The sequence below is a fragment of the Herpailurus yagouaroundi genome, unplaced genomic scaffold (genome assembly GCF_014898765.1).
Source record: "Herpailurus yagouaroundi ecotype Mexico unplaced genomic scaffold, PumYag 197, whole genome shotgun sequence".
Lineage (NCBI taxonomy): Eukaryota > Metazoa > Chordata > Mammalia > Carnivora > Felidae > Herpailurus > Herpailurus yagouaroundi.
Genome location: NW_024412428.1, coordinates 18886026 through 18899430, shown reverse-complemented (window position 1 = coordinate 18899430; position 13405 = coordinate 18886026). Strand labels below are relative to the sequence as shown.

General features: G+C 39.6%; 1 protein-coding gene across 5 annotated transcripts in view; it reads right to left on the bottom strand.

The window, feature by feature from the left end:
• Positions 1-13405, bottom strand: part of NEK5 (NIMA related kinase 5) — a 61449-nt gene that overhangs the window by 34503 nt on the left and 13541 nt on the right. For 4 of the 5 annotated variants that reach the window (XM_040448332.1, XM_040448333.1, XM_040448331.1 and 1 more), the window contains exons 4-11: positions 9882-9979; positions 7916-7999; positions 7755-7825; positions 6585-6671; positions 4562-4616; positions 2401-2601; positions 2240-2321; positions 218-351 (exon numbers count right to left, since the gene is read on the bottom strand). In XM_040448332.1, the coding sequence (XP_040304266.1) occupies positions 218-351; positions 2240-2321; positions 2401-2601; positions 4562-4616; positions 6585-6671; positions 7755-7825; positions 7916-7999; positions 9882-9979 (812 nt within the window). Of the gene's footprint in view, positions 1-217; positions 352-2239; positions 2322-2400; positions 2602-4561; positions 4617-6584; positions 6672-7754; positions 7826-7915; positions 8000-9881; positions 9980-10005; positions 11909-13405 lie in introns of those variants that run through there. The other variant, XM_040448336.1, reaches the window with a different exon arrangement.

The following is a 13405-nucleotide window of genomic DNA, read 5'->3' as shown; positions in this document are numbered from 1 at the left end:
CTACTTATAAGAAATTACAGCATTGTTTTTAAAAATATAATAACTAGAAGTTATCTAATGAGATACCACTTGAATGCTCATCACAGAATAATTTTACTGAAAGTACAAAATAAGGAGACTCCAAAGTAATGAGCTTGTACTTCGCCAACATGTGCAAGTAGATCCATAGAACACGCTACCTGCTAACAAACTAGAGAGAGGGTTTAGTACGACTTACGGCTATGGGCTTCTGGGCTCCAGCTGGTGGTCTCCATTCATTTCTATGTAATATTTCCTTCCTTTTAACAGGCACTGATATCCTTGATCTTGGTAGGCACTTTGCCTGGAATCTTGCTTTCTGTATTTTAGAATCTTATTTAACCAAAATAAAACAACTTCAATTTCTTTAAAATGTTCGCATTTTAGTATCGATGCTTGTGAGAGTATAAACATAAGGGACATATCGTAACACAGTAAGCTCACTTTAGCCAGAGATATTTAGACCCAGTGGGAGAAGTGCTGATGGAAAACCACCATGCATTTAAAAAAATGCTTATTTATTTTGAGAGAGAGAGGCACAGGAAGGGAGAGAGGATCCCAAGCAGGCTCCACGCTGTCAGTGCAGAGCCCGACACGGGGCTCGATCCCACGAACTGTGAGATCACGACCTGAGCCCAGATTAAGAGTTGGACGCTTAAGTGACTGAGCCACCCAGGCGCCCCACACCATGCTTTTTCTTTGAACAGAGAAAACCATTCTATCCAGGGTTCCTTCACATATTTCTAGTAATATATAACACTACTTTTAAAAAATTAGGGATTAATGCTAACATTTACAGAGACAGCATGCATCAGATATGTACAAGTAATAACCAGATATGTACAATAATCAGACATGTACAAGTAATAATAAGATATGTACAAGTAATTACATATAGTCATCACAGCTTGGGTTATAGGCCACATCACTCATGCCACATTGTTGTTTTCAGTGTATGAGCAGGTTTCTAACATGTCTGTGTTTGTCACCATCAGGCTTTTTTCCTGTTTTCCTTTCTTTCTTATATTAGACATGTGGACAGCATGCTTTTTCTCACCCTCCACTTATCCACTTTTGAAATGTCCTCAATCTAGGCCCACACATAACTACACCAGACCAAATTACACATGGCAGAGGGACTCATTCACTCTTCTTCCCTTGACAACTTTCCTCAAATTCAGTTTCTCTATCACAGTAGATAGATTTCCCTGACTCCTTGGGGAGATTTTCTCCTCCTCTTCACCCTTTCAGTTCAGACATTTGGTTATGACTAAGTCTATGCTGCTCTTATTTCACAACATCAGTGACATTAGTAATCTTGTCTTCTTTAATGTCTTTCTCTCTCTCTCTCTCTCTCTCACACACACACACACACACACACACACACACACACACACATGCACAGAGCACATCATCAGCTGACTCCTGAACCACCACTAAAATTGTTTTTCTATTGATCATGACCATAAAGTATTACCTGCTTCCTTCAGGGGTCATATAATAAAGATCACACTATTACCAATTATGTCTGAGGTACTAACTTCAGCTCTAAGGGGCCTTTGCAAGAGAATTCCGAATCGCCAGTCTATCCTCTCTGTTTTTAAAAAATAAGCTTCAACTCATTGTCCCAGGCCTGTCTGTGAACCTTCTCTTACTGTCTCTTTCCTATGCAAAAGTTAGGTTAGGATTCTATTTCTTTTTTTTTTAATTTTTTTAAACTTATTTATTTATTTTGAGAGAGAGAGAGAGAGAACATGCTGGGGAGGGGCAGAAAGGAGGAGAGATAGAATCTCAAGCAGGCTTTACACCATCAGCATATAGCCCGGTGTGGGGTTCGAACTCACAAACTGTGAGATCATGACGTAAGCCAAGATCAAGAGTCAGACGCTTAACTGACTGCACCGCCCAGGCACCCCAGGATTCTACTTCTTCAAGTGTCTCTTTATTCGTAAATCCACTGCTTCTTGAAGTTTCCTAACTAATGAGAAGAGAGGACATAAGTCATCCAGATCATGCGTCGGCTAGATATACAGGCACCACCATTAGTCACCATTCAACAAGATGATTTTTCTCCTGCTTCCACTACTCATATTCTTTAAACATCCATATTCGGTGTATTTGGTGGAATTTCCGTACTAATGTTGCCAGCCATATATCCCAACTCACTGTGTGAGATGCACATAAGACAGGTGTTTTGATCACATGGTCAAATCGTTCTTACCTTGGATCCCCTTCCCTGGAGGTTGAGAAGCCAATGATCTTGCTTTATGAGTGATGCTGTGATTGAATTCCTCGTGCATGACCTAAGATGAAACACACGTGTCAAGGACTTGCTAACCAAAATCTCTGTCAACATCCACACAGAATCACCTCAGAGCTCACCTCAGGAGTCAAGTATCTGGCAATAAGATTCTCTAAAAATGGCCTTTTCAAAATGGAATTAATAGATGGCCGATCTCGGGGAGAGACTTCGAAGAGCTGAGATATCAAGGCCTGCAGGTCATGGGAAAACCTCGGGGATATTGGGGCAAAATGTGCTTGACAAATCTTCAGAACCAGCTGGTGTAAGTTGTTACCCTCAAACTGGAAGGACAAGGAATAACGATCCTAAATCAGAGAAGAATTCAGTACTTGCATGTAAAGTAATACTAAGAAACAAAACAGAGTTTCCAGCAGGTGCTCACCACCTGTGCCCCCATCGGCGGGCACGCTTCAGGGACACACTCTCACACTTGGGGTGGGGCCCTCTGCCTGTTGCCCTCAGATTCCTGCACTCCAGAACTGGGGGTGCTAGAACTGACCGCCCTTCCCTTTTCCGGCTGAGGGGCCCTTGTGAAAGCAGTCCCTTTGCCTTTGCCCAATCCGGACTTTTTAAATAAACAAAGTGGAATTTGAATCTCAAAAAAAAAAAAAAAATGCAAAAACAAAAAACAATGTTTTAAAGCTTCATTTGGAAGCACAATAGTCCACCCTAAATTGTTGTCATCAACTAATACTTCATGAGTCGGTATTATAGGTAGTTACCCAATGTGATGTCATGTTACGTAAAACAAGGTTTTTTTAGTTTTAATTTTTCCTTATTATCAAAATAATATTGATTCATTCTAAAAAACGAGAAGGTATAGGAAGCTACAAAGAGGGCAAGTACATATGATTTTCCCGGCCAGCGGTATATTTCCTTCTAGTCTTTTTAAAAATAATGTTTATTGGGGAGCCTGCCTGGCTCAGTGAGGGGTTGTGAGTTCAAGCCCCATGTTGGGCATAGAGCTTACGTTAAGAAAGAAAGAAAGAAAGAAAGAAAGAAAGAAAGAAAGAAAGAAAGAAAGAAAGAAAGAAAGAAAGAAAGAAAGAAAGAAAAAGTAAAATAATGTTTACAGAGTTGAGGTCATAATAACATGAAATTTTACATCTTGCTTTCTAAATTAGTATGACATAAACATTTCCTCAAAAATTCCTCATGAACCAGAAAACCTTCCATTTTGTGAAGTCATTGGTTATTTACACATAATAATAATGCTCAGCAGCCTGGAGTGGCTGTAAAGATCCAGTTTTGATCAGGCCCCTACTAGCTGTGTGGCCATTGATAATAATAGTAATAATTAATAATAAGAGTAATAACAGCAGAAAAGAGTTAACACAGCAGGTTAAGGACTGCTCTCCTTAGAAGAACCTGCTTATTATATTGCACCTTGGCTGGCATCTGGGAACTCACATTGCAGGAGAGTTCCCACCACTCTCTAAATATTCAGAGTGGCTTTCTTTGCCTATACCACTTGTGCAAATAATATGGTTTACACTGAACACCTGCTTTCTTCCTGGGACTCTGGAAGCTTAGTATATGCCAGATATAGGGTGCCTACATGACCAGTGCCACATAAAAACCTTGGGCACTGGGTCTCTAAAGGGCTTCTCTGGTTGCTAACATGTCACATGTGCTGTCACAACATGTTGCTGGAGAAATTAGCGTATCCTGTGTGACTCCATTGGGAGAGGCTCTTAGAAGCTTGTGCTTGGTCTCCTATAGACTTCACCCCATGCACCTTTCCCCTTTGCTGATTATATTCGCACACAATGTATTTATTTTTATTTTTTTAACAATTAACTTTTTACGTTGATTTATTTTGAGAGAGAGAGAGAGCGTGCAGGTGAGCAGGGGAAGGGCAGAGAGAGGGAGAGGGAGAATCCCAAGCCGACTGCACACTGCCAACACAGAGCCCCATGTGGGGCTCAGACTCACAAACCGTGAGATCATGACCGGAGCTGAAATCAAGAGTCGGACACTTAATCAAATGAGCCACCCAGGTGTCCCTCACATGATTTATTTTTAATGAAAATATTCTATGTATACCATCTCTAACCTGGATATTTAAGTTGGACATCTTTCCATGTCAGTATATATAGGTCGACCATTCGTCTTAATATCTTGTCCATATAATTTTTAACAATCTAGTAACTCCAAACATTAACCTTTTTCCTCTCAAAAGTTAATTTCACTTACACAGTTTCAGTAATTCAAGATTAATTTGACAATTAATATACTTACCGGATGCCTGAGTGTGCAAAGCTCATATAAGACACAGCCAAGAGACCAAATATCCCTGGGGAAGACAAGAGTTCACATGCCAAGAAATATCCATAATTCCGAATTAAAGCCTTTATCCTTACAGTGCTTTGTATTTGTGTATCTTCACAATTCTATAGTTTTTTTTTATACAGTTTTTTTTTTTACAAATGCGTTCAGATACGTTATCTATTCTTAGTCCTAAGAGGTAAAATTAAAACAATATGTAGTTTGTCAGAATCCCAGCAGAGAAAAGATACACAAACTTTGCTACAATCCGAGGGCTCAGGGTTTACTTCAGCTTCATGTGCTCAAAGAAAATGTGTGTATGTGTGGGATTTTGAACAATTCAGAGGAAGAAGGCAGGACTCAAACAGATTTGTTTTGATTCAAAGGGGAAAATCGGGTTGATTTACAAAGGTATATTCTACTCCAGGCTATTGACAGAACCAAAGTTCTACTAAGTAAGGACATAGCAGTTGGCACTCCATAAACTGAAAAATGTGCTAACAATACATGACTGGAGACTTGCTCTTTGGTACTTATATACGATTGGTTTAATAAGGAGCTACTTTAGAGAACAAAAAGCGTCATTAAATCTTAAAAAACTGAAGAAAACATAATGAGAAGTGAAAAAAAAAGTGAAAACAAGGATTCAGTACAGTGAGGAAAAGGGTTCTGCTGCTTAGCAATACTTCCTCTGTGTGCAGCAGGAGCCGAGAAAGACATCCCAAAGGCTTGAGGAAATGAAGGGTGATGATTATAGAACAGGTAGGAAACAACTTCCAGCTGTTTCCTAGCATTTTTCTAAGAGTTTCTAGAAACTCACTGGCCCCACTTCCTACGATCACACAGAATTTTGTCTTCACCGGGTCATCTGTAGGTCCACAGCCTCCCCTGTCCCAGAGCGCCCCCTATAGCCAGGGTGGTCCAACAGGGAATGCAGCTACCGGGCCGGATGGGAACATTTACAAGTCTTACACCACCCTGTTTGTGGTGCGGACTATGGTGAACCAGGGACTGGTTTTCTGAGCTAAAGCGGGGTACCCAGCTGATTTTTGCTAAGATTTCCAATTATCAGAAGCACCAAATCAGTTTACTTAAATGTTGATTCAAATTCTTAAAAAGCAGTACAAGGAAACAAAACAATGCTGCTGACCCAGGGCTCTTCTCGGGACAGTCTGCCCTCCCACCCAGGTTGCACCAGCTGCCTTGCTGCTTAACTTGAGGCCAAACCCCCTCTTGGTATTAGAGGCTGTTAAAAAAAAAAAAAAAAAAAGCCTGTTTTTCTATGCAGAGAAATGTTTACTATTCTTTTTTAGAAATCTCTGCCATCTGGGCTTTGCCCTCCACTTATCTCTTGCAAAGTCAAACAGCCAAACATCTCTTGGGGATTTTCCTAAACAAATGGAAAATTAACTCCCAGGAGGAACTCAGTCTTCCTGATAAGCCAACAAGTTCATCTGGCAGCCAGCTTTGAAAAGTGGATTTTTTTTCCCCTTCTTACACAGAAGTAAAAACTACCTCATGTTCACCTTTTCCTACTGCGTATATCAATATTACTCCTGAACAGCGGGCTTAGTATCGTATTCATAAAACTAGCTGGGTTTTAAAGCTGGAAGATACCTTAACAATTACCTGGCCCACACTCTCTGTTACTGCTAGAGGAACTGAGGCCCACAGAGGTTAACCGACTTGGTCGAGTTGGTGACGGGGCTCTGCCACCAGACCTCCCTGCCTTCTATCTGACCCATCCACAACACTTTCCTGAATTTGGCTAAATAGCGTTTAGAAGGTATGAAGAGCAAATAGAAAGACGGACATCACAGTGACTGCAATTTTTAATATTCCTTTTATCACCTGTATTTTTAAGTGAAGTGGTCAAGATAGTCACTGGGGTCCCCATTTCACACATGAAGAAAATGCAATTACATAAGTACCATAAGAAAGAGAGAACCTACCAGTGTTAGTACTGAGACTTTCAAACCAATAGTCGGTAACTCACGTTTTATTGTTGTAGGGTTTATTCTGACAGATCTCTGGGGACAGGTAGTAAGGTGTTCCAATACAAGTTCTAGCAAGTTCCATGGAACTAGCAAATCATATTAAATAATAAAACAACACAGTTTATTACTGGAGTAAGAAAAGGCTTAAGACACAGACATGCAAGAAAAACAATATAAAAATGGATAACACAAAATTTGATGAATGCACATACGGAAATAAAGCAAACATATTGCATACTAATAACAAGAATAATAAAGTTAGTTGATTTTTTTTAAAGTTAGTTGATTTTTAAGTTTATAATTTACCTCCCCCAAATCAACACATAAAACAAATTTATGGCTCAAAGACTCCACAAAGAAGTACAATTGTTATATTATAAAACTCTGACATGCAGAAGAATTCCCCCTTTCCAATTACCAAAGCAATGCAATCTCATGGCTTAAAATTTGGAAAACACGAAAGTGAATAAAGAAGAAAAAAATTACCCAGAATCTCACTACCCCAAAACAGCTATTATTTAAAATTTGGATATATTTCCTTCTCATCTTTTTTCCAGGCATATTTTTCATATGACTGTGATCACAGAGTATTTAAAATTCAGAATTCCATTTTTTGCCTTCATATGACAAAGTTTGTTCCCATGTCATCAAGAAGTCTTCAAATATAAATGGCTACATAATATTCAGATCCACGCTTATGCCGTGTTTTATAAAATTTACCTATTTCCCAATTATGAGGCATTTAAATCATTCCAAATTTCAAACTATTACCTGAGAACAAATTCCCAGGAATAGAATGATTAAAAATCTCTTGATACTTATTACCACTAAATTGTCTTCCAAAGCAGTTGCATCGATACATTCCCCGGAGCACGTGTGAATTTGCCTGTTTCACTAAATGCACTAGCTTTGTGCGTATTCAGTCACATCTCCTGTGATAAGCTTATCTCACACTACACAATACTGCCACCATCATTGTATTATACCGAGATTTATCTTGGAAATTTTAATCTCAGACCAAGTATCATCTGAATGACTTAAGACATTTATAGAAATAGTTATCTCAAATTATCTGGAAACCAAGCTTTTAATATCTTAATTCATGATACCTAAAAATACATATTTTGGCTGTTATGAATAGAAAGAAAAAGGATTTTTAAAGCACTTACTTGTTCAGAACTCTTGCTATCCCGAAGTCCCCGAGCTTTGCAACCATTCCATTCTTGCTAAGAAAAATGTTCTATAAATAGAGAGAATGCTATGTTGTGGGAGATATTTCAAGAAAACAACAAGATCGGTTTCTGTCTTGATCTTCTCTCTGAACTCTTACCTGTGCTTTTATGTCCCTGTGTAAGATCTTCCTGTCGTGAATATGTTTTAGTCCTAGAGAAATCTGTACAAACCAACTCAGAATCTGTAGAAGGAACATTAAACAAAACTGGTCAGTGGTCTGGTGGTCATTGAAATGTCTTCATGATAATGTACAAAAAGAGAGAAATGACACATTTGTGTGTCCGAACTTATATGAATGAAACTACTAGAAATACCATCTTATCACATTATTCTCTTTTTATAGCTAGAAAAATGGAGGTTGCAAAAGGCAATTTGAATGCACTGGTATCAAAGTAAAGGAAAAGATAAGTAGAAGCAGGGGAGAGAGGGAGGCAGTTCATGATTTTCTTTTTTCTTAACACTGGTCTGCTAACTGCACTAGGACAGTAGATAAGCAGTATTTCCTGATAACCCTGGTGCCATGAGTGTTTCCTTTTCAGTGGAAAGAGGGTGCCCAGGGCAGAGAGGGAAAGCAGAAGAGGCAGAGAATCTGTGAGGTTGTTAACAACTTTAATGAATTATCAATATATATGTATCTAATATAAAAACAACAAATATCTTACTTTTAAAACTTAATTTCTTTTTTTTTTTTTTTCAACGCTTTTGATTTATTTTTGGGACAGAGAGAGACAGAGCATGAACGGGGGAGGGGCAGAGAGAGAGAGAGAGACACAGAATCGGAAGCAGGCTCCAGGCTCCGAGCCATCAGCCCAGAGCCTGATGCGGGGCTCGAACTCACGGACCGCGAGATCGTGACCTGGCTGAAGTCGGCCGCTTAACCGACTGCGCCACCCAGGCGCCCCTAATTTCCTTTCTTAGTCTTGATTTTATTTTCTCTTAGCTGGCCATGAGCCTCTTTCTAAAAATGTGTTCTAGGCCTGTAAAGATTTCCTTAAACTATTCTAAAATTTCATTGGTTCTTTGGATGCCAGGTTACACAGAAAAAGAAAAACAAAAGGAAAAAAGCTATACTCCAGATGCTAAGATTGTTATAATTTTCATTCTTTTCCAACAGAGGGAAATGTAACTCAAAATTTTGTAGAGAAAAGTATTTTTATTAAATGAAGCAAAATAATACCTGGATAGGAAGAAAGGAGGGTTTCTACAAATATGGAATTTAATATAAAATGTAAATGAACATAGGAAGAATACGTGATTAAATTTGCAAACTTTAGAGATCCTGATTCCTGAATCATCTGTCTATTCAAACTATTCTATTGTGTGCCGTAGAAAATGATATAGGCATGAGGCTCTTACATGGTAAAACAGAACAAAGAAACAAATGGCCGAAAGAAAGATGGCAGGCCATTCCTGTGCACGGCTCCAGGCAGTGGCCTGCCTTATCCATCACACAGGCCCGATTCAGAGTCCCTTCTGCACACACATACTTGCTGTCTCCTTCACGAGTACAGCTCCCAGGAGGGTTCCACAGGAAGCTCCGAGTATGGAAGAAAAATGTGTTTGTGCCAAGAGGGAATGGGAATTGAGGCCATTATTCTTCACCTTTTCTCTCCTCTTTCTTCATAATCAATGAAACTAAATAGCCAATTGCCACGAAGGCCTTCCATGCTCCCTAGCAAAGTGGGATAGCTATTTTAAAACAGCATACTAAATGGTAAAAGGAAGAAGAGTAAAGCTATAAATATGTCACATTTGAAATGGCTGAGGAACATCCACATTCACGTTTTTTTAGCCAGGAAGATTTATCTCAAGGGCATCCTACATGAGATTGTCCAAAAATACACTATCGTTTCTCAAAGTTCACTCTCAAAAAGAGATTCAATTTCAGTTCAATTGCAAACATGCTCTGGACTAAATCTATCAAGAATATTGACACACAGTTTTATGATTTAAATTTTCTCTACCAGCAATCATGCTGTATATAAATATGGTCTATTACTTACAGCACTATAAATCTAATTGCCCCTCATACAAATTAAAAGGCAAAATGGAGGTGTTTTTACCTGATCTTCGCTAAATAACACTCCCCGTTGTCTATGGATCCTTTTCATGAGATCCCCTCCGTCACAATACTCCATCACAATAAACAGCCTATTGTTCTCTGTAAGAAAAGGCATCATTCATTACCTTTCATGTTCCCGAAGATGGAGAATATAACAGAAAAATGCAGTATACAATTGTTAAAAACTCTGGCTGTAGAATCATGATGGACGGGTTCTCATCCCACTTCACCACTTAACATTTCTTAGCTCTGTGACTGCGGGCAAGTTATTTAAATTTCTCTGTGCGTCATTATCTCATCCGTAAGGTGGAGATAATAATATAGAAATTCCTCTCAGGACTGTCATAAAGGTTAAACAAGTTAATCCATGTCAGATGCTTAGAACAATGCCCGCATATAAAGAGAGTTCCATAAATGTTAACAATTGTTATTAACACATTCCTGCAAGATGTGAGAAATCTGCTGTAAAATAGGAGCTGGGAATCTTAACCAAAACCCCAGGAAGAATTAATAGACCTTTGAACTTGAGTATAACCTTTTATTTATATGGCACGTACTCTGCTATGTTGTTGAGAACAATACACACTTTTCTCAGTTGACCTCTGCCTGACCTACTTTCTAGAGTAACGGGCATTCTCCATTCCTGCTGCCCACTCAGGGTTTCCACTCGTGGCTACTGGCCTCTCTAGCCTGCTCAGCTACCTCTGTTCCCACTAATTCTCACCAAGATCATCGTGTGCATTCCCAAATCTGCTTAGGCCAATTATGCTTGTTATTACAATTATTGCATGAACTGATGAAATACGAATGGAAAAAGAGAGATGTGATTATTTCTACAAAACCTATGTTGAATACTGTGGAGAACTCAATAAAAGCGAGTAGCTTTAAAAAAAAAAATGCCATAGACCTAAACGTTGGATAAGACAAGTGGAAAATAACCAAGAAAGCTTTAAAAAGATTGGAGCTTTAAAAAGAAAGCTTTAAAAAGCTCTAAAAAGAAATGGAGGAGAGTCGCCTATGTAAGAATATTCAGAACTCTATGCAATGAACGCATAATCAAAGATGAGGCCTCGGTCTTATGTCAAAAGTTTGGCAAGTGCTTGTGCATTTATAGATGAAAATTAAACACGTTTATATGATTTCCTGCTTAACCAGCCTTTCCCCTTAACCAGCCAGCTGCCAGTGGGGCTCCTGTTAGGAAACGGCTCCTACTCAGTTATTCACGTCTCCTGCTATTTTGTGGGTTCCCCGCAGACAGAGCCCACACTTTGCTCTTCTGTATTCCCTGCACCTAGCACAGTAGAAGGCACATGGAAGGGACTTAATCAAGTTTGGTTAAGTGGTTTCATAAAACACGTAAGGAACACAAAAACATGGCACAAAATCAGGGGTGAATCTCCCTAGTGTTTTGCCCTGTAGTGACTGAACATCCACTAAATGCCAGAATCTCTTGCCAAATAGCTATCATTTGCTACCTCTCTCTTGCAAGTAGCTTAAACCAACTTTAAAGTGGCCGCGAGCATCCTGACAGCATCTGCCCTCGGTTGTGGTTGCACCCAATTCACAAACTCAGTGCTCCTTTCACATAACACTTCAATGTCCACCTCCCTCCTCAAATGGGACAGATCCATTCATTCATCCACAGACTTTTACCGAGGACATGCCAAGGAATGCGGTGCTGAGAATAAAAGGTAAATAAGCCATCCTTCCTGCACAAGGCGTGGACCGTAGAGTTGGCAAATCAGTGAGTACACGTGAGAAGAGCTAAGTAGAAGTCTGTGCCCTGGAGGGCAAAGGGGACAAGAGCCAGTCGAGGACAGACTTGGGGAGTCTACGAGGGTCTTAAGAAGGTATTTCCTGACATACCCTAATAATCTAGGGATCAGTTATTTTCAGGAACATATTACTTTTAGGAGAGCTACTGTTTCTCATAGCTGAGTCATTGAAAGGGCTGCCATAGTGATGAAGGGATGACAATCTCAAAACCACGGAACAGTCAAAGTCAGGAAAGCTAAGGACAAAGGGTTCCATTTTACTCACTTTCCACCAACCTACGATTCACTCAGCCTTACACTGGCTTTCCGTGAAAGAAATTAATTGGCTGGTTCAGAAGTAATCATGGCTGAGCCATCTTAAAAAAAACTATTTGGGTCAATGAGCATCATTTGGCTCTAAATATCCATTGCCTCCCCCACTAGCTACTGTTAATTTCATATTTAAATGGGGTTACAACTGTCTGGAAATATCATTTATGTTCTCAAATTTTCCATCTGTTTAAGAATAAGCACGGTAGGAGGGGGAAGAGGTATGAGAAAGGATTTTGTTCTCACGGCCTCCAATCCCATTGATGGAAATAAAGAATGCAATACACTGGCACAATAATACAGCAGATTATATGCCACATGAGCAAGCGTTTGGAGGTGCTCAGAGCAGAGGTGACAGAGGTCCCTTTCTGCAAACATTAAGACTGTATTTAGTCTTAAAGAATATTTGAAAATGCAGAGAAGAGGAAAAGGTTCCTCTAAAAAGGAAGTACAAGACACACTGTAGGGCAGCAACTTCTGGAACTATAGAGCTCATGGGTCATTGACCTTTCAAAACTATTTAGGGACACTAATAGTAGGGACTGACATTAAGCAACTTTTCTGTTGTCAAATTCCAACACTTAAAAAACAACTGCTGTAATTAATTCATTCTAAACTCTACTTTTAAAAAGTTAGGATTGCATCTTACAGACATTGGCATCTTCTAATCGGTTGCTGGGGGCCCAGCAGTCTTGGTGTTATTATGCCGCCTGCATAACTTTTACACCTTAACCAATTTAATTTGCTTATAGTTGCCTTTTTATGTATGCACAAGAGTAATAGAAAGTAAATAAGTCTAAAAAGGCTCTTTTAGTACACATTAAATACAAAATTGTGATAAAAAAAGCACTGTGTTATAGTCTAATTGACAGTATTGTTTCCTGTAATTAGCACAGAATGGTGTATCTTGTAACTAATGGCCTCTAGATTTGATGAAATATCATCCATTACCACCATCATTCCATAAATAAAAGCATTTTAGCACCCCACATCAAGGAGGGACACAGACTCGGCCTAAAGAATAAAAATACCTCCTGCTATTCTCCCTTGCTCATTGTACTCTACTCACACTGACTTCCCAGTGGGCTCCGTGCCAGGTATGAGATTCTGTACTATTTACAAGCCTGTGACTATTTCACGGATGCCGGGACATGTGACTCCTGGGCCAGAGGCAAAGGACTTTATTACTCTTGGCAAAAGCAGGAGTCAGAGCTTCACGTGAGCGCTCGTTCTCTGTGTCCCCCAAACTCCACGGAGGTACAACATGTGAGCCTAGACAAGCATATGCACTGCAGTGGGCCACGTTACAGGAAAGAAACACTGACCTTGAGGAATCTGCTGCATTCTAGTGAGCAGTGAACAAGCCAGCTCCGCCTTGAGGGAAATGTCTCATCCGTCAGTGTCGCTCACTACAAACACAATATGTAGCTGGGTAGACAGC